Source organism: Ambystoma mexicanum, chromosome 13 (assembly GCF_040938575.1).
Source record: "Ambystoma mexicanum isolate Mex_15411 chromosome 13, UKY_AmexF1_1, whole genome shotgun sequence".
Lineage (NCBI taxonomy): Eukaryota > Metazoa > Chordata > Amphibia > Caudata > Ambystomatidae > Ambystoma > Ambystoma mexicanum.
In genome coordinates this window covers 191,440,906-191,463,180 of record NC_090938.1, presented here as the reverse complement: position 1 = coordinate 191,463,180, position 22,275 = coordinate 191,440,906, and the positions used below count along the sequence as shown (strand labels likewise).

The window sequence follows — 22,275 nt, the reverse complement described above, 5'->3', positions numbered from 1 at the left end:
AGATTTTTCGTGTGATCACTAGAGAGACCTCAGACCTGCATTCTAGGGAAACCACAATTTCCAGGGATAGTGTTGGTGCGCCACCATGGGCAAACTCACTGACTTATTTACGACAGAGAGCTATATGTGGTAGTCTTGTGGTAATTTCCACTACCTTATATACGGTAGGGAGCTATGTTCAGAGAGTCTCTCTTCCCGTTGGCTCATGTACCTCCAACAAGTTATACTACAGTCACTCACAATTATTCATACTGATTCTGACATACACACATCTGTCTTAAAATGACCATTGCACTGTTTAAAAATCTCCCCACATCATTGGCATTGTAATGGTAAATAGAAAATAAACCACCCGTTTGTTTTCAAATATTTTCTGTATTATAAAATTTGCATTTAGACATAATCTCATTCTTTACAGCAATAAAAGGGAACCATCAAAGCATTTTCAATGACACACTGCAATTATAGTGGCGGAGAACAGAACTTAAATTGCAACATTAGCACTTGATTAAGACACGCACGGGACTTTCATTTTTCTACACTGACTGCATACTTTCGTGCACACACACAGCTCCCCCAGTTAGGTAATTACCTTATCTGTTTAGAGGATTCTCTCTGTGAATGTGGCTCTCTTGGCTTAACTCCAACGAAAAGGGACGCTTGCCTTCTCAAGCCGGGGTCATTGCCTGGAATTCTCAGCTTTTTCAGATAGGACAGCCTCTGCCAGTGGAAATGTAATTCTTTCAGCTTTCCCCAGTCTCGACTGCAGCAGGACACCCCCACAGCCAGGTCTTCTCCCCAGTAGTGCAGAAAGATGTCTGCCTGTCTTTTTCCCTGCTACTGCCCACTAAAACTTTCCTCTCAGCCCTCTTTATGACGTGTTCCAATGAAATCCATCATCTCTCATCCTCCTACTTTTAAACAATAGCTTCGCTTATACATTTGCAATTGTTGCAAATCTGACTTCCTTCCTCCTGCAGTTACTGTGCACAACAACACGGATAATCATGCAGAGAAGAGAGGAAAAATCTGCACACTCATTTAACTGGTTTTCAAAATATGCCTAATTCTGCAGTAGAGAACACATTTTATTAGTGAGTTATAATAAAATAAGGTTTTATTAGTCAGGTTAATGGTTAATATGTTAGCTGTTAATTTTCAAATGTGTCTCTAGCAATATAGGCATTTCAGGTGAAAAATAGTGTGCATATTTTTAAATGAACACGTGTGCTTTTAACTGTAAAAATAGCTTTGCATCTTATATGTTAAAATCGTTTTTTGACTGAATAGTCTGTCTTTCCTTGTTAATCTGTTAACCCATATAGCAATGCACCGCACCCTTGTGGTGGTGCTGCAAAAAAAAAATGCTACTTGTGCAGTAGTGCTGTAATGCTACTTGTGCAGTAGCGCTGTAATGCTACTTGTGCAGTAACATGCCAAATATCCTTACACCACCCAATTTAGAAGCTAGTACATGACTTGCAAAGTATGTTGTGCATTTTTGTCTGCCTAAGCAAAGCACGCTACTTTTATAGCCGCAAAGAGGGATGATGCTTTTTGAGGGGGTCCAACAGACGGAACATGTCGGCCCCATCTCCAGTATACTCATGGTTTGGGCTCAAAGAAAAGTTGGAAATATGTCTGGATCCAGTTAGCCACATGTTCCCAGGAATTGTAGCACAATGTCCTGTACAGAAAAAAGCAACACCACCACACCCTAGATCCTCATGCGCGGTTTTAGTTCAAAATGAGCCCTACAAACACTATAATATAAAAAAATACCCTTCAGTATGGAAGCATTTTCTTTTCAAACACTGTGACAATAAGGCTGTATAGGAGTAATTTGCTGGTTTTTGTAGGATTGGTATGGTTTTAGAACTCTATGTCTGGTAAAAGTTGCTTCCCAATACTGACCAAGGAAAATAACTCCCTTCTTATTATGCCAATAACAAAGACCTTGTGCACAACTCAAGAGCTGTCACACCTCCATGGAGGGATGCCCTAAATTTTCACATAACTACAGCTGCCATAAATCCAGCAGCTCGCCTCATCTTCCCGGCCCAAAAAATCATGTTTTCCATTGTACTACTCTGCTGCATTGTTTCCTCGTTGCCAGTAGGATCCCTCATTAAAATCCCCTGCCTGATTCTATGTGTTTGAGGAAGGCATGTTCCAAAATGATTACGCCCAATTATCCCTACCCATTAGCCCATTCAGTTCAAGCAACCGCAGATAGATGAGTGGCCATCACTCTCATTAGACGAAGCAGGGAGGCAGAAGCTTACTTTGAGGCATACCTCTACAAATAATCAAATTAGCATCACTGTTCTTTTCTGAACATGCTTCAAGACTAGAAAATATCTGACTGATAACTTTATTGCCCGTTCCCCTTCCATATTCGTCCACCCTTCCAATAATTCCTCTTCTTGCTCCAAGGGTCTTCCATCTCCCTGGTTTTGGCCACCTTGAGGAATGCTGTGCTCTATAAAGCTATTTCATAAGCAACTAAATGATTATCGTACAACAAGTTGTTGGCTTCAAGTGCCTGAGCCATCTCTTCAAGCAGTACGTATCCCTGATTGGTCTAGGAAACACAGGCTACCACATTTCCATAGTACCCGACCCATGGAACTCACCTCCTCCTTCTCTCCGAACGGCACCAGAGTTACGATAGTCTGGATGTTGTGTTCCCAAGCCATCTTCCAGAACTGCTCGACGGTGTTTGGTTCTGGGCCATGGAAAGCCAGATAATCCTTAGCTGAGTTGTAGCCCTGTGAAGCAGCAATAGAAACAGTGTTAAAATGTAGGATTTACAATGCAGTGGCCTTCGATGGGTGTATCAGAATAATGTGGGCACGATGCAGAGCTATGAGCGCTAGAACCACCACAAACAACCATGAAGACTACATTATGCGAGTCAATGGAAGATGGCATATAGAGAACATTTGAAAGAAACTGGAAAACTACATTGAAGTCCTAAAAATATACACAAAATGCTCTCCAAGGGACATATAGTCATGCCCAAAGTTGCTTCTTATAAAAGGTGGAGCCATGTACCATTTTCTGATAGTTGAATGAAGCATCTTGGCCACATTGTAAAACTCCACAAAATAAAACAAACAAAAAAATACAAAAAATTGCAACAGGTTTCTGATTACCCACTTCTCATAAATTACTCGAAATTGAAAGTCCTACTCATTGGGGAGGGCACGCAAGAAGGTTGATGCAATCATGGGGGGCAATGGAATGTAAAAACAAATAGGTGATGGCTGGAAGGTTTAGATTGAATCATAACGGCTGGCATTGCTCTGGTCAACCCTAAAGACCAACGTTCTTCACCTGCCAAGCCATTACAGAAGGGAAAGACCATATGCAAATCAGGCTTGGTCCGACCTCAAAAGGGGCAGTCAAGCCTGAACTTCTAGGCCACATCCCTTCTGCATGAGACCACAAGCATCCCCAGACATTTTTCAGCCTTGTTGGGTCTCATGAGTGTGGAGTAGCTTGGGTCTCTAGGCTCAGCAGGCACAGGACCCACGTCTGGGCATACCCGTCCCACTCGGCGTGACAACTCAAAAACAAAGAGGTGATGGCTGGAAGGTTTAGAATTAATCTTAACCTCTGGCATTGCTCTGGTCAACCCTCCAGACTATTGTTTTTCACCTGCTAAGCCATTACAGAAGGTAAAACACCATTTACAAATTAGGCTTGGTGCCACCCAAATGACTATTTGAAAGTAATAAAACACCTGTATACTAAGTATAACTAGGAGAAAAAGTAGAATAGCGACAGAGGGTGATAATGGGGATTTCTACGTTTCAACAGTCATTGATAACCTATAAGCTAAACTCTCTTTTGTCATGCTACTGTGCTGAGAGAATTTGAGTTGAAGACAAAACTCACATTTTCCATCATGGATATTTGTATGTGGCTGTCAGGGCCAACTTGGAGTTCCACCGTTGACATAAATAACTCAGTTGTAGCGTGAGGTTGACATTACCTTAGATCTCTTTTATACTTTGTCAACTTCGAGATCTCAGGAATGCCAAATCTCACCACTTGGTTACTTGAAGAGGCCAGGAAATCTCTTTGGTGCCATAGAATCTTCTGGATAATATTTGTAACAAAATGCTGATTCCTGTTCACGGATAGTAATTGTATCCCACATGAATGGAAGACCCTCAGCAGCTGCGCTTTTATGATGATCTTGGTCAGCTGATTAGATCAGGGAACTATTTAGGCCAGCTTTCTGGTTATGATTCTGAGAACCTATATACCCAAACATCAAATCTGATAGAAAGTGACTACCATGTTGAGAATGTGGCAATGCCCTTTAAGAGCATACAAGAAAGTGGTCCAACTGGAGCTTCAAGCAATGCTAGTATCCTGCAAGCTTGATATGATGAAGCCATTCAGCTCTGCCTTTCCTTTATTTGTCTTACTATAGTTCAAATCAAGAACATGTTGCTAAATCCAGTTATCACTTCAAGAAACCTGATGAATTTCAAGGTATCATTTGAATGTTTTGTACAAGGTCAGTTGAGGGCATTTATTTAAGCTGTCAAATGTTTTCCTTAGTGCATTTAGAATGTGTTCCTTAAAATTAAAGCCACAGGTGAATATTTGACCCTGGTAAATTGTATTGGCTGTTGATTGTGAGAAACCTGAAGGTGTCTCCCTAACTAGTCCGCGGGGTTCTGTCATCCAGGTGGCCAGGACACAGCCATCACTTTTGGATCCAGTTCCTGGGGGTGGACTAGTGAGGGAGGATCACCTAGATGGGGGGTCCTCGAGGAGTTGAAGTGGGACACCGATTGGTGAGATGCGGTATCCCCCTTCTTGTAACACCGTTTCCCCATCCTACCACAAAGGACATTCAGAAACACTACCCCACATATTTTCCACACTAACACTTTTCGCACACCATGAAAGACAATGGACTAACACCAGGGCCATTTACCTGACATGTCCCAAGGCAAGGGTCAGGCAAAGTCAGGCAATTGACCAGAATCCCACACACCTGACAGCCCTTTCCTTTCCCCACACGGATAAAAGGTGGAGCATGAGAGCACAATACGAGCAAGGCAAACCGCTAACGAGAGAGCAGGGCAGTCCAAGAGGAGGAGAAAGATGGCGCAAATCGAGAGGATTCCAAGGAGCGAAGTGACCTTCCCCTTATTGACAGAGGCCAGTGAAACCTCCAGAGAAGAAAGCGTAAGACCGCAAACAATAGCCAGCGTGTGTTGCATGACATGTCAACAGTACACGGGCGCCTTCTCCACTGACAGCAAAGCCAGGGAGAGACGCATGTCCCAATGGTACCGGCCATGACTCCACAGACAAGAAAGCCAAGCAGTTCATCACAGCCGGTCAGTCGAGAAGAGAGCCGATAAGAAACTGAACTGTGTTGAATGGAAGCAACAAGTGGCTGATTAAAGAAAGTGCAAAGAACTATTGATACACAAGAGGAAAGCCAGCATAGCCGATTCAGCACCACAGGAGTGCTCAGTTGAGAAACTCTGGGCGATTACCCTGTTGTTGAACTACTGTAACCAAAAGGCCATCGGAGAATGGCGAGAAGGGGTCAAAGTGGTCATACAGGAGTCTAGTAAAATCAACTGTACAGTCAAAAGCATTTGACCGACAGATGCTTGTGAAAACTAAGGGAAGCAAATCCTGCATCGTAAATTTGGCTAGAGTGAACCCGACCGGGGGATGCTGACCAGGTGCAAAGTCTGAAGTCCCGATTAACAGTGTGTTGACAAGCATGAACCCGGCAGAGGGATGTCCACAATTAACTGTTTAAAAAGAATCTAAGATTTGTGAATGTTACATATGAAGATTGTGTTGAAAGCCCGATTGAAGCCGGCTGAGGGTGTGAAAACAAAGAGAAAATATCGAGGCTGAGTACCCCCAAAAGGAAATACACCGAACACGGGTTACAAAAGGAACATACAAAGATCTTTATTTTATACTGAACAGTTTCAAAGTACAAAAGTAACAGATAGCTATCGGCCCTCAGTACAACACAGCGAACTCCAGCGTGGTTTGGTGTGCTCAGTGAGTGGGACTGTACATTAGAATAGTCGCGCTTTATATAGCTTTGAAAACATGATGTCCAACCACACTGTGGGTTAGTATTCATTAATACATTACGGATCTAGGGTTCATGCCGAGTTCACACATATATACGTTTAGGGTTTACTTTTAATGTATTCACCAACAAGCCTCAATAGTTACAGTGTACTTTAGGATTTTTTATATAGACTTTCTCAAACATCTATACAATGTAGTTTAAACAAATGTCTCAGTTCAGTATTTGAATCCATTGTTCTTAACATATGCTCGTGGATTAGCTTCATTGACATGAGTAATCCTTTACACGCAGGTCAACGAAGGACAAGGTCTCAGTTCATGACCCTAACAAGTGGCCTGCAGGCAAGTTACACATTAGTTTATACATAGAGGTCAAGACAGCCATGTTACATTTTCGGAGTGACACCGTCCACCATTTTAGCTCACGGGGTGACTTTGCAGAGAGAACCTAAAATGGCGGCTTACATTGATTCTAAGGTCGGGACTTTGCAACACAAATTTCTTCGCAAGTGGCTTACAAGCAGCTTGGCGTAGGCCAATATACATATATTCATTATAATAGGAGGCACGATATAATTTCCCGTTTGACAAGGGAGGCTAACAATCGAGAGGGTTCTGACCCCGAAAAAGGAGAACCCAGGGGTGAAGAACTATCACCCAAACGCAAGAAAAAGACAAAGAAGAACTTTGGAACCAGTGCTTTTTGAATAAATATTTTGAGAGCTCATCAGACCCTCGGAAGCGAGAAGCTTGATTACTGAAGGGCATGAAACTGATTGAAAACCTCTTGTAGATCTGAGCCCGAACGAGGGGGATCCAAGGGTGAAAATGTATCACCAAACGTGCAAGCTGAAAATAACTTTCTTTTGTTATTGTGTTACAGACATCAGGTCCTCTGAGGTAAGAGACTTCTTTTGATAGAGGGGAGACTTAACCACTGAAAGCCCTGATAAGCTGAGATCAGAACTGTTAGCTTGTGCTGGGAAAGCTTGAGCGTGTGCTGTGCTCAGGAATCCCACCCCCACGCTCAAAACGTGGGCAAGGAAGAGCCCGGCTACACATCCTAACTTATCATTTGAGACACTCTTTCTTGTGAACCTTATCCCACACTCTTCTTTCCGTATTTAGCATAAAAACTGGCAATAGTTTTTTTCTTTTAGTATAGGCCCTTTTTATTTGACAGGGCGCCACCTAGACTGCCTTATTTTTCATTTGATAGTCGTTGCTTGCTCCCATCTTAACTTTAGGTTTAGATTAGGTGTTTTTCCAACCTGCAAATTCAGTTCAATAAACTGTGATCACTTGTGTGTCTTTACTGTTGCCACCATGAGTTCCTTACATGAGTCACCAGTACTTTGTTTTAAGTAAATACAATTAACTTTTCTATACCATCTTAAAGTATATTTTTGAATGTCTGAAAAACGAATAACTTTGACCTTATAATATGTACACTTTTATATAGATTAAGAGAACTTTAGCAATTATGACTTTAAATGTACCCTTTTGGCCCATTATCTGGCAGTCTGCAGAGTGCAACACCGGAAGCCCGGGGCACAAGCGGTCACACAGAAAAGCATGCTGTGCTGTGCCCCAGACTTCCGATGCTCCAGACTACAGATGGAGCCAGAAAGTGAAGAGCCCGGGACTGGAGCCCAAAGCAGGTAAGTGTGGGTGGGGGCAGGAATGGGTGAAGGGGGATGGTGGGTGCTGCATTGTGACTGAGGGACCAAGAGGGTAGCCCCCTCAACCCATCAAGTAATGAGAGAGGGCCATGCAGAAAGCATCGCACCAGCAGAAGGCGGCCTTTTGTGCTGCAAAAATCGTGGCGCAACTTTTGTACACAGCCAACAGACCTAGAACCAGAGAATTTGTATCCCTCTAGTACTTAGCACTTGAAATCCTTACTCTTTTTGGATGAAAGCTGTTATATTGCGCTCTCATAACTTAACTGTTATTAGTTTGCTTCAAGAATTGACGATGGAAAGTAACAGCTTTCGATCGGTCAGTTTATGCAAATGTTGTGGTCTTTCAATTGAGAAACTGCTATTGTATCACTTTAACTGTTGGATTACCCGTTGGGTTATTGATGAATATTAGGGCGTCTTTTGTGAGATACAGAATTATTCAGTGCTGGAACTATTGTTGTTAGAATCCAATATTTCTATCGATTACTCTGTGGCTTCTTAACCTCATGAAAATGTTCTCTTTTTTGATTGCATTTCAAGCCTGCTGGCAGCTGACAACACTGCCTCATTCTCCACAGGTGTCTCCATTGCACAGGATCAGCAATGAGACTGATGGGCCCAGTTATTTTTGTGTGAGGATGACAGGATGAAGGTCGAAGTAGATGACAGGGACAGAGGACTGGGCGATGCAGAAGGAAACAATTAAGATGGTCTCAACAGACTTTGTAAATGCTGGGGCTGCCATCAGGTTCATGCTAGAAATGGAGTGCAGATGAGAGGCCAGAGATTAGGTTATTTGTCCCATGAGACTGCTTTTCCATGATGTATGTAGGGAATCCTTAAGAAGGTCTTGAGGATGTAATGTCTAGGACTTATCTCATAGCTGTTCCTTGCAGATGCTGCCTTATTAACAACACATGTTTGGGTTGGAGTTGGTCTTTGGTTCTTCCAATGGACAATATTGGGGTGAGGATTCCATTAGGGCATTTTTAGTAATTGAATTTAAAGAAGGTTTTCCTGGTGCTTGCTGCTTCAGGATTTGGTATTTTGCGAACATGAACATAAGAGGCAAAAAGAAAAAACTTTTGACAGCACTGCATAGGTGGTTGGATGTTTGGTAGGGTTAGTGATTTCTGGGAGGCCACTGTGTTGACTTACAATGAGACTTTGCTTCATGGGCTTTGCTGGCCATTTGTTAATAAATTATTAATAATTTATTTCATTAAACCAATGAGTCTTACCATGTACAGACATAATGTCACTTATGTTATGAACGATGGATGGAAACTGAGAATCTACAGGAATCCAATAGAACACATATTCCTTGAAGCTATCTTGTATTGTGTTGTCTATTGTTGAATGTTTCCATTGGATCATAAAGTGCTGAAACTAAAAAGAGTGGAGCACATTTCAATGATATAGTAAACTTATACCACAATGGTATGTACACAAGTCAGGGATTATAACGTTAGATAACTTTTAAAAAAAAAAATTGGTCACCCAAAGCAACATTGAGAAGACAAAGATCATGAGGTAGTAGAGAGTAAGGAAAGAAAGTTTTACTTCTTTGTTAATAGCAAGTTACAAAACAGATTGTCTTTTTGGCGGTCGGTCTACCTCATATAGTGAGCAAAGATTTCCAATTGTGGAATCCTTTGGTGTCCAAATAAATGTGATAAATCCTGAGGATTATTTGAAAGTGTCATGGGCAGTCGAACAAACCTTTAGAAAAGCAATACAAGAATTAGAATATTAAAAACATGGTCAAAGCGATTTTAAGAGTATGTTCTCATCAAAACTGAATTCATGTCTCTCTGAGTTAACTCTTGTTGATCTCCTTGGCAATCTCTTGAGCCCAGAAAAAGTACATTAAATTGTGAATATCATAGCCATCTGACTAGGGAACTCAGGTGCTATTGCGATCTCCTAATACTATGTGCCAAACTATTTACTTACAATTTACTGTAAATTATAAGTAAATTGGTTCAATGTGTTTCATTCAATATCTTTAAAAGTTTACACTCATATGTATGTGTATGTTAGTGTATCAAATATGTATGATCTGTAAGTTTATTAAGTTTACAGTTGCACCAAAATATGCACAGGAGATTTGAGGAGGAAACCATTCTGTTATATGCCCCATGGGATACACACGTGGAACTAGAATGTGGAATGTGGATTGCGAGTGTGTTGTGCTGCTGCTGTTCAAGATATCTAGAACCTAGATAGCTTCTAGATAAGAGATGACTCAGACAGGAGAATGGGTATCTCCACTAGTTGTGGTTATAAAATCAAGCAATGAACTCTGCTTATGTATAGATCTTAGAGAGGTAAATAATTGTGTTGTTGTAGGGAGGCATCCTCTCCCAAATATGGCAGAAATGTTATCCTTGATTGGTAAAGGGAATACTTACACAAAGTTGGGTCTGTCATCAGCATACCAGCAGGTGGAGTTGGACTAAGAATCACAGAAATTGACAGCATTTTTGATGCACGAGGGATGATTTAAATTCCGGCAAATGCAGTTTGGCCAAGAGTCTGCGTCATCGGTGTTTCAAAAAGTGATGGATAGGCTCTTTGAGGGAATAAGGGACGTCCATTGTTTCCAGGATGGCATACTAATTTGTGGTGAGTGAAAGAGTGAGCATGAGAAAACTCTTTAGATTGATGGAAGACAAGATAGAGATGTTGGAAAACAAGATAGAGATGTTATTATCAGCCTTGGCCCACTTACACGGGGCCTCATTCAGAGTTTAGTAGTATTACTGCAGTATTAACACAGAAATACCACTAATCACAGTTACTGTTTTCACCATTCAGTCTGCTGGATTTACCACCAGATGAGTGGCGGCATCGGCAAGCACCATTTTTCGAGTACACAGGACTCCATCTCGGATTTAGCGGATTCACAATGGAAGGTATTTCTACCAATGTCAAATCTGCCCCTTTCTGGCTTCAATGTGGAGGATTTGCCTGCAGCGGCTTGTTATCGGTAAATCCAAAATAGGAAATCGGAGGTGCAGTAAAACTGGGAACAATTCCATTACTGCCAAAAAAGTGGCAGTGACACAATAACAATCAAAAATGTACTGCACTACCAAACTCACTATGAGGTCCAGTGCCACCAAACTCCAGTTTTATTGTCATACATAAACCTTGCTCTTCGTTCGTCAACCAGCTCTTTATTCCTTGCTTGTGCAGTTGCCATTCTGGTGGTTGTGCTTTCTCCAGTAAGACTACCAAACTGTTGAACTACCTACCTTCCTGACCAAACTACCTTAATCAAGGTGCTAAGAATATGACTCTTCAAACAATATCTGTCTTAATGACCTGCCCTCCCATTGTTGGTGCCAGACGAGCATTTTTTGGTGTTGAATGCTTTGATGTATACAAGTTTGTTGGTGAGGATCTTGGTGATAACAAGAGACAATGTTCCTGGCAAGATTGTGGTCTCAGAGGTTGGTGTAGTATCTTAAGTGCATTAGGTACATTTGTGGAATGTACTCTAGAACATGCGGATCTGGATGTTCCAGGTCTGACCATTGTACTGGACTTCAGGATGGGAGCTGCGATGGAGTGGAAGCTACTTCATTATTCTCCTGCTTAATTACTACACCTATGACCTGTTACCCCGGTGCTGGGTTGGTCCTGCTCCCTGTGCAATGGCCCTGATGTCCAGGATTCTAGAGTAGCTCGATGAATGAATGCACCTGCATCATAGAACCATGATCAATTTGTGTTTGGGCAATCTCTGACATTTTAGGTCGGGAAAGAAAGTTGGACTATGGCAAGTTAGAAGTTTTAAAAATCGATTATATTTCTTGATTGTTGTGGAGGTGAGTATTGGTGATAGGAGTTTTATAGAATAAATAAACATGTACCTACTGAGGGGTGGTGTTGATGACTCGTAATAGACATGGAGCGGAGAAGCACTGTGGCCAAAATTTGTGATGGGAGCCAATGCTAAGGACCACATAAAAGTGCCAGCGACCACCGTTTTACACCTCCTGTCCAGCAAAGGGCCACACATGGCGGGGAGCGTAGCCCTTCTGTTGCTCCGATTGCAAGTTCAGGAAATAATTTTCCTTTGGTACCTTTAATTTTTATTTTACTTCTTACACATAGTTTTCATTATTGTTTTCTGATTTATTTTGAAAACCTTTCTATGCACCTGCAGTGAGAATACATAATAATAGTAGTAATATTAGTATGTAGCCATCAGGTTCATTTTGCGACATAATGTTGCCTCCCAGGCTTTTTGTAAGGTCATTGGCTGTCAGAGCCACACACCCTGGCTTTGATTGGGTGAAAGAGAGGCTATGGAACTTGGACCACATCCAAGCCATGCAAAAGCACAAGGTTTCTAGCATCTAGTGTTTCAGAAGGCCAAGGACACACTTTAAAGAAACGCACCATCAAATGTTTCACCATCACTACCACTCCAGATTATACAATTGGTTCACTATAGATACCGCTAAAATGCTATTTTCCAGCAAAAGAATGAAAAAGGAATTACATTCTTTTAATTTAAAAAATAACCAATATATAGTGACCCCAGCGGTGCTTCAGTTAACCTATTGGGACAGGAAGTCAAACCTCAAAATCTGGTAGTCATTCTATACATTTTGAAAGCCAAAATACACCCATTAATAAAATATTAGCAGCAAATCATTTCCATGGCAAATAAATACAAGTCAATTGTTATGCAAAAAGAGACTTGGAAGTTAATTTCTTCACTTTTTGAACAATAGGGAAAATAAAGTTAAAAGTGGATTGATAAAAAGGGCAAACTTGGCCCAGGAGGGTGGAGGGGAGGGGTGAGGAAGATGATCAAGGAAACTAAAAATGACCAGCGTCAAATTCATGGAGCCTACTGGGACGCTGCACAACCGGAAGTCACACTTTACACATCTTAACACATGCCAACCTTTAACCTTTTAGCTACAATGTTTGCAAGTGCTTTCGGATTTCTCTCGTTTCATAAACGTCCAAAGAAGGTTTCACTGAAGCACTGGTCCTAGTACTAAAACAGTCCATGAAACCTGCACTAACTACTAATTTATCCAAACATTGTACGAGTCTTGTGAAGGCATCCACCAACCTACTCACAGGAATAAACCAGGCCTTTGCACCATCGGACAAGGGGTCTGGACCCACAGGTGAGAATTTCACTCGGCACCGGTCATCTGCAAAACAAAACACAGAATCCGGGCGAATCAATGGCAAGGCAAACGGGATCCGTGTGCTCTTGTTAAATATTACTTTCTACATGAATGCAACAAATCTGAAGCAATCCTGCTCCACAAGCCACTGAAGGTTCCATTTAGTGCAGTCCTTTTTCTATGCATATTAAATTATAATGTATACTTGTAGTTCTGGATTTCCCATTATGAACCCAGGACTACAGTCGAAGAATACAAATAAGCACACAGGCGGGGGGGGGGGGGGGGGGGGGCTAGTGCTGTAGCATTGTCCAACTCCCGGCCTCATATCCCTCATTAATAGTCATGAGCAAAAATGTGCATACATTTAGAATCATTGTATTCAAATCTCGTATCTATTAATGAGTAACACCCTGAAAATCGGACACGTTTTCGGCCCGAGATTTGGGCAACCCTGAGCTAGTCCATGAACTCGCCTCAATGCAGGATAAACACTGGTATAAACTCACATTCAGAAGTAGCCGGAGCCAGCTCTTCTACGAGCCCCACCCTCTGCATTACTTGTGCAATATGACATTATACATTTTGAACTATTTGACTCTTGTAATGAGTTTTCAAAAAGGCGGAGGTGCACAATTGGAATGTTTACTGCAAATGTGTGCAATGGTTCAAAAGTTACAACGCATCCAAAAAAGTGTGTGCTTTTTTCGTTTTGCATTAGTGTTCCTCTATGGTTGCAACCTTTGAACTGGTCACTGTTGTTGGTTGGTGGAAATCCATCCAGAAGTTTGTTTTAATTAGGCAGAGAGTAGGGTGCCTCTGGCATCTAAACCTTCGATGCATCTCCCATGATGCACTGCTTGTATCTGAGCCAGATATTTTTCAAAAGCAAAATTTCATCAGGAGATTGAATGTTTGTGAGGATTTTCTTAGAAAAAAGAAAAAGGCCACCGGGAAAAGGGAATCATTGCAGACTACCTATTATTTAACATTCAACGTTAAGTAGTGGTCGATGGGGAGGTGCCAGGCAGCTGACTTTTTACTAGGGCAGAACAAACAACTACTTTAACAACTTGCCCTCTACAGTGTACTACAGTGTGTGTCATTACATTTTATAAGCTTTTTCACTTCAAAATCCTACCCTGATCTAAGAGTTTTCATATGAACTGGTAAACCGTTCCATGCAGCGTGTAGAGGGCAGGTGCTTAGTCCCCTTGTTATTCCCCACACACCTCATCCTCACAGTCACTAATTACTCCTGCACCCCTCCCCCTCATTGCAGTTGCGTCATTGCTCCCGCAGCTTTCTTCCTTGTCACAGTCACTCATTACACCCGCATCTGTCTGCTGATGTCAGTGTGCTCTAGTTTCCAGTGATGACATGCGTGAGGTCATCAGTGTGCTTATGGACTTCCTAAAGTTAGGATGGTGTGGCTTCCAATACCTAGCACATTTTCTGGGTTTTGTTGTTTTAAATTGGCACCCTTACAGAGCATTATATCAATGAATGAGGAAAATTGCCGTCCATTCTGCATTTTCCCAAAATGTGAGTGCCCCTCTGCTGAGAAATAGTCTGTGTTGTAACTTAGGCTCCTACAGTGCTTATGCACCGAACTGTGTTATGGACACGTGGCACACATCACGTGTCAATGTTAATAAAGAGGCGAGCGGTACTCCCGCTTTCCAGTCATTACCACACGACTCCTGCCTACAACATGTTCTTTAGCGCAGTGCCAGTGCCGCTTCTCAGGCCGTGGGCCTGCCAAGCAGAGCCCATCAACAGCAGGACCCAGGACCACCGGACCCCATAACAACTGGCAACGAGGATGGGACCCTGATCCCCGCCGATACCAGTGTGTAAGGGGCTCGACCTTCCCCCACCATGCTGCTAGGATTGCCAAGCTCGCTCTAGGAGGAGCTAGAACGGAAAGAAGGGACAGAGCATGTCCCTGCAACACTACCACCATGGCGAAGCGTGCTAACAGCGCTGGTGAAGCCGTGGTGTGCATGCTACTCAGAGCCAAGATGGTGGCCACAACGAGGGACGCAGCCTGTCCCTGCCACGCTACTGCCTTGGCGAAACGTGTTAACAGTGTTGGTGAAGATGTGGTGTGCATGGCACTCAGTGCCAAGATGGTGACCTCACCAAAGCCCCCAGCACGCAACATATGTGCTGGCCTCTCTGGCATGCAATGAACAAACCACTGCCGCCTGAGGGAGCCTGCCCATGGAGCTGCCCGGACCGCTGCCAGTCATGGCTCCTACTGTCCTGTCTTTGCAGCTTTAGTTGCCGCCATCTACAAACACTTTGAGGGCTGCCTGCGGCTTGTCCACTGACACGAAACGGTTTTCCCCTTCGGGAGGTGGAAGAAGGAATGAAGAGTGCATTGGCCTCGTCACTGACATTGTGTCCCGCCTGGGGGGAGGGTGCAATCAGTGCAGCACGCCAAAGACGGGTGTGCACCCTACCTGGCGAGAGCCCGGCAGCAATAGCGAGACCACCATGTCAGTAAAGGAACTGCTCCTGCCGAGGAAGTGGCAGCGCGAGCTCTGTTGCAGTGCAGGTAAGAGCTCCCACATCACCGATCTGATGTTTCCCACCTAGGAGAGGGTGAACAGAAGTGGCGTTGCCTCAACAGACGTAGGATGGAACTGCCTGAGGTATCGCTCTAGCCACAGGACTCAGTTTGGAAGGTGCTTGTGCGGCTGAGCAACCGTATACCACACAGTTGGAAGAACAGCTGGAAGAACTCTCGCCGGATGGGGTGATAAGCAGGGACGTCATTTAGGGGTCGCCAGAGGTCGCAACTGCGACCTCTGTTAAAAAGAAAATGCAGCCTCCTGGGCTGTGGCCAGCACCATGTGACTCTTTACTTCTGGAGTGGCTGGCTCCCTTAATAAAATGTAAACAAATAAGAACAGGAGTGCCACAAGCCTAACACTTTCAGCACTGCCCCTAAATAAAAAAAGAATAGGAATACAAAATAATGTGTCTTTGTGGAATTCTATACAATAATTGCTAGACTCATTAAAGGTTTATTTCAGGCACACTTCAGGGGGTGAGTCACTGATTTAGTCTGTTCTTAAACGCCTCAACTCAGCCTTTCATCCTTCTGAGGTTGATAAATGAGTACCAACACAGGTTGGATGAAATTGGGTGTATATTTTTTCTATATAAAGGGCTTAAGCGTAAGTGCTATATAATACAACATAATTATCATTTGGTCATGGGCGTCTGCTTGCATTCACAGTAATTTGGTAATATGGGCCTATACACAATGATCTTAATGATACATATGGCTATCCATTCCTGTATGAAATGTACATCACATTATAGTGATATCGTAGCCATATTTTTCGTAGTGTACAATGCTTTGTGATGCCACTAACTGTTTTGTCAATGGGTGAAAGGTCGTGTTCCATAGCTTCCCGCGATATCACTTCGGGGTGGGTCTAATGACATCACTTCCTGTGATGTCATCAGGGGGTCAAGGGTCGTGTGATGTCACTTCCGCTACCCCTGCATTTTGGTGAAATGACGTCCCTGGTGATAAGTTGGAGCATCTGCCTCCGTAGCAGCAAGGAAAGAAAAAGTGTCCCGCCTGCGGGGAGCACAAAACCTGCACCCTTCCCATCGTGATGACAAGAGCTAGTAAAGACGAATGGGTATGTCCTAAGATCCCGAAGGGACCGAGCATCCTGCATGTTGTTGCATGCTTAAAGTGGGCACAGTATTATGTCATGCTCCCCTTGCCCTCCAAACGTATGTATTCGTCGTGGTGTAGTAAATTCATTCATATGGGTTCCACCCTTTGATCCACTGCACAACCATTTTACATGGACTAATAAAACCATATTCTGTAGCTGTAACACCCAGGGACCTCTGTTTGGGTTCTGATCATGGTCTGACACCCTGGGACCAACTGCCTGATCAGAACGCGTTTTCGGTTGGAAATGTTATAACGCATTTCCAGGCATATGCTCCAAAAAGGTATCGACAGTGGCATTCTATCATTATTTTGAACATTTACCCTTGGCATAGGATGTTGTAATTAAGCCCCCTCCAGGGCCCCTGCACCGACCCGTGTTATGGACACGTGGCTCACATCACGTGTCCATGTTAATAGAGAGGAGAGCGGTGCTCTCCCATGCCAGTCATTACCACACGACTCCTACCTACAGCATCTAATTTAGCGCAGTGTCAGTGCCGCGTCTGAGGCAGTAGTCTTGCCCAGCAGAGCCCATCAACAGCAGGACCCGGGACAACGGGGCCCCAATACAGTGAGTATCTAAATGTCAGGCAATTGTGCTCGGAAGAAAAGTACAAAGAGCAACATCCTGACACTTCTTTCTGCCTCATAAGGAGTCATAGACGAGGTGCAGCATTCCCAGAGAAAGAGAGCAAGGGGTCCAAATACGGGTTCATTTCAAATACACCCACAAAGATCCAAATCAGGACAATGTGGGCATAATTCCCCAAATCGCCTTCTCAATCTTTGTTGGAGTAACAAGTCCTTAAACCCAACCATAATATGTTATGGGTGCCTACAACGCAGGCTAAGTCTCACAAGATTATTGTGATTTCCTAGACGGAGGGCGGTCCTACCATAGACGTCAGGCCCTCAAACCATGTATCTTCCATTTAACCTCATCTATTCCAATGAGATGAATAATGCAGCACAGTACATTGCAAACTTAGTTTAATTCCAGGCTAGATCAACACAAAAGCACTGTTAGTTAAATAAAACTCAAAGGGCCTCATTATAACTCGCCCGGTATGGAAACAACGGTGGCGGTAAACCCGCTGCCACCGTTGTTTCCATGCCGGGCGATCACAACTCCTGCAGGCGGAGGCGTAAAACCCGCCAGGTCTGGCCTGGCGGGTTTAACACCGCCCGTCTGCAGGCGGACGAGGAAACACCGGCCTCATCACGAGATGGTGCCTGTGTTTCCATGATCCCCATCCCCATGGACTCAAAGGGAATGGGGATTAACACCATTCCGCCTCCGGAATTCCCGGGACACCGGGGTTGTAATACCCCGGTAATTCCGGGAGTCACGGAGGCCGAATGGTAATACGAGGCCGGCGGTAACCAGGCGGTTTTACCGCGGGACTCGTAATGAGGCACATTGAATTAAAAAAAAAGTTAGACAGCCGGAGCAAAACATCTTAAAAATAAAAATAAAATGTCAGTATTAGACTATTAAATAGAAAGGGGCAAATGAAAAACCAACAAATAAAAACAAATTAAATGGGAGGAGCAGGCAAGTCATGGAAATAAAAAAGGCCATTCGCGGTATTGCCCACTTTGCATTAAAGGAGAAATACAACAAAAAATAAACAAAAATGAACTCAAACATTAGGCAAGATGAAGTGAAATTGACCATTTGCGTGATTTCATTATAATGGTATTCAGTAAACTGCCATAGATCTGAAAAGCCATTCCAAAGCCTGAGGCTAGAGTAGCCACAGGCGTCCCCAACACTGAACATTTAAATTATTCCAACGCTGTCTTGCATGGGAACAATTTATACTATACTAGCAGTTGTAACCGTGCTTCACACGGTAATTCATTAGACAAAGGTATATTTATATTTTATACTGTTTACATTGTCTATACCATGGAACCTACTCGCATGCGAATTTCAGGCTTGTACCATGTTGGGAAGTATGCTGAACATTCCGAACAGACACACACACAAATCAACAAATTTCCCTTTTTATTACAGGGTCTGGTGTAGCAGCCCTGTAGTTATGGTTAAGTTGCTCAACTCATAGAAAGAGCACTTTTTGGGCAGTTTATAACTTTGCCACCCCTGGACGAATCCTCACTAAACTTTACAAAAGAAGGTTATGGCCCGCTCGGATTAATTCTGCAACGTTTGGTGCCGTTTTGTCAAGGGGCGGGGCGCAAAGTTATAGGGGGTGCTAACATTTTGAAATCCTCACAGACACAATGAAAAACAATTTTCCTTGCACTTACAGTCCAAACCGCTGGAGGGATTTTCACCAAATGTGTGCTAGATGTGGCGGCTTGGTCCTGAAAGCGTGCTTTTGTAAATGTAATGCAAATCAGTCGAGTAGTTTAAGAAATGTTCAAAAAGTAGGTACAAAACATGTGTGATATATGGGTGCAGTCTGTGGACTAATTTCCTGATTTGGAGTATGCGGACACATCTGGACCACTCAGTGGGTGGCTCAATGTCTGTGTACACCAAAAACGCCTGCTGATTGGATGTTCAAAAATGTGAGGTATGTCATCATTTTTTAAGTGGTGGCCATGTTGGATCCGCGGTTGGTGGATTCCAACTATATTGGATTTTACAAGAAGTTTCACAGTAACAAGAACTGTGATGGCATATTTGAAGTGTATTGCAATGAAGAGTATTTTCAAAGTAGTTGGATACATGTTGGCATATTCTACCCTAAATGTAAATTTGGGGTGAAGGAATATTAAGTAGGCATTTCTTAGATTTGGTGGTAACGTTGGCGTATTGTAAATAGTTTGGATTTTACAAGAAGTATTGCAATAACAAAAACTGTGATGGCATATTTGAAGTGTATTGCAATGAAGGGTATTTTTTGAAGTAGTTAATCTTTGGCATATTCTAACTGTTTATTATGCTACAGTTTTGTAACTAAATTGGGTTTAATGAAGATTAAGTAGGCTTTTGTTAGATCTGCTGGTAACCTAGGCTTTGGAGTAACAGAGGTCTCATTACATTCAAACCAAACCACTTCTTTTTTTAGCATATTCAGTACAGTGGCCTGAAGTGGTTGTGGCACCAGTGTGGTAGATTATGCCCACTGTTGGGAAGGTTTTCTTGCCAAGAGATAATTGGCCAAGTGTGAAGCTAGTAATCTTACAATTGTTTTTGTTACCATCTGCATTGTACCTTAAAAGCATTAGTATCACATATTGGCAAAGCAAGATTATTGGTATGTTCTAATGATTGTCTGAATTACAAAAAGGGCATAATATGCTATGCTTTGCATTCTACAGAGGTTGGTGAAATGGAATGGGTTTCAGAATTTGGTATGGATACATACACAAATCGTTAATTGGGATGTGCTCTTGTGAAACATGTTTGCAGAGAGTGCATGTATGTTTCCACGTGTATGAAATCTGGAACATTTATAGGGATGTTTTTGTTTTCCAGTACCTGCAGTAAGTACCTTAGGAATTCTTGTGGATCTTCCTGTGTGTTTATCATGAATGATACCATTCCTGTGCAGTATTCCAATTCTTGCCTTATACCTGAGACACTGTGTGATTTCAGGATTATTTGTGGCATTTCTACAAAGGACGAACATTTGCAAACGCAACTGCTCAGAGCCGTTTAAGTAAATGTTGAGAACTATTGGTGGCAATTGGAAGAGAAGATTGATTGCTACATTTGCATATCAATTTACTCCAGTTGTGTTGTTGAATTTAAATGGACTAGACAATTGTGCCTCTGTATCCTTTTATGGGCCTGAAGTTGTTTTTTGAGAAGATACTCTTGTCTCTGTCTTCTGATGGACATGCAGTTGATTGTGGACTAGACAGTTTTGTAGTTGTATTATTTGATGGAGCAGCAGTTGGTCTTTGTTTCTTTAGCAGTATTGTCGGGAGATCTGCTGTAGGTTCCGTTTGTATTCATTTTCTTTTTTTTACAGGTTTTGATTTTTGAGTTACAGGGTACATATCTAGATGGGGGTGTACAGTGCATGTAGCCTGCTGTATTAGGATGTAAGGAATGTCAGCATTGACTTTATTTGCATCAAAGTTAACCAGGAAAATACCATTGAGTGTACGCAGATGGGAAAATGCTGCATACCTCATACCTTCTAAAAGACTGCGCTGATAATGCCAATCAAGGAGTGATCTAGGGTTAGACTCTGCGATTTGTGAATAGTGACAGCATATGCAAGAGATAGAAGTAATTGTTCTCTGTGTATGTACATGTCTTTTAAAAGAAGAAACGTGCTACTGTGCGGCTATTATTTTACTTCTGCAAGTTTGTCAAAGTGGATGTTGACAAACTGAATGTTGCTGTCATATGCATATGCTTGGAAGCCGAGTCTAAGCTATTTATTTAGTCATGCTGTTGCTTGTTGACACATAGGGAGTGCCATGCCGTCCACTTTTAGTTGGTCTCTGGATCTGATATGCAGTATGGGTTGCATATCTTTTTTTCAACATTGTATCATTGAATTGACTATAGCTTGCAAGGGTTGGCATTAAGGACATGCATTTTATATATTGGTGTGTTTATTGTTCCATGATATCAGAAGCAGATGTGTTTTGCCCACATAGCTCAATGGACTGACACATGTTTTGAGTTAGTTCACTGTAGCGAAAATGTTGTCAGAGATTTACATTTCCAATGCTGCGGAGTATGTTATGGCATTGTTTTTGTCCTAACATTTTGAAAATAGGTTGACCTTATACTGGTGTTAACTCTAGAAGGCCTCTGAAAATAATAACGTGTTTTCCTCCAAACAGTTCTTCGTAGTCAGTTTTTAGGACTTCTTGCATTCAGAGATGAATCAAAGTCAACATGAGGTTGGAAACCATGCTTACTTCATCTAACAGGAGCACTTTTGCTTGTTTCGGAGTTCTTTGTACTTCAGTAGCAGCTTCTGCTGATAATCTGTAGTATTCTATTTTGTTTTGGTGTTCTACTGGGAGGAGCAGTAGTTGGTGTAAAGTTACACCTCTTATGTTGTAAGCAGCTAAACCTGTGGGGACTGTTACAACAGCTGAATAGTTGTTGTTTGTTACCTCTTGTAGAAATGTGCTGATAATTTTATTTAAGAACGTTTTACCAGAACCAGCTTCACCACTTACATACTGGAGCAGAGGTTTAGAATTTTTACAGCTACAAGTTTTAGTTTCATGTTTAAAACCGTGTTCAGTTTCATCTGTGACATCTAGATAAATGGTGAGTTGTTCATCATTTAGCCGTGATTGGAGCACTGACGAGTCTTCTTCAGATTGTTTAGATTGATAAAGGGTATTTTCTAACTCGGTCATGGCTATTTCCTCTTCAGTTAGAATGAGTAGTTCTGTGAGTGGTTCTTGGCTTACTGTAAGGGAAGGTTGACTGCCCTCAGGAGTGTTTTCATCTAGTAGACATTCAATTTCTTCCTCTATTGGCATTCATTATCCAACATCTATTTGTAATGTTTGAACTTGGCAATTTTTATACAAATTTGCTTTCAATGCAGTTTCAAATGACTCATGATCACCTAATAATTCTACTTTTCTACTTCTTTTCTCCAAGGTTTAAAAAAGTTGCAGTAGGTCCATTTAATAAAGTTCTCTAGGTTGCCGAGATTTAAATGAT

General features: G+C 42.4%; 1 protein-coding gene across 7 annotated transcripts in view; it reads right to left on the bottom strand.

Moving 5' to 3' along the window:
• Positions 1-22,275, bottom strand: part of LOC138521067 (receptor-type tyrosine-protein phosphatase V-like) — a 641,711-nt gene that overhangs the window by 54,204 nt on the left and 565,232 nt on the right. For 4 of the 7 annotated variants that reach the window (XM_069633596.1, XM_069633592.1, XM_069633595.1 and 1 more), the window contains 2 exons: positions 12,891-12,967; positions 2,637-2,771 (listed from right to left, as the gene is read on the bottom strand). In XM_069633596.1, coding sequence (XP_069489697.1) covers positions 2,637-2,771; positions 12,891-12,967 — 212 coding nt within the window. Of the gene's footprint in view, positions 1-2,636; positions 2,772-12,882; positions 12,968-22,275 lie in introns of all 7 variants that reach the window. The other 3 variants (XM_069633598.1, XM_069633597.1, XM_069633594.1) reach the window with 2 other exon arrangements.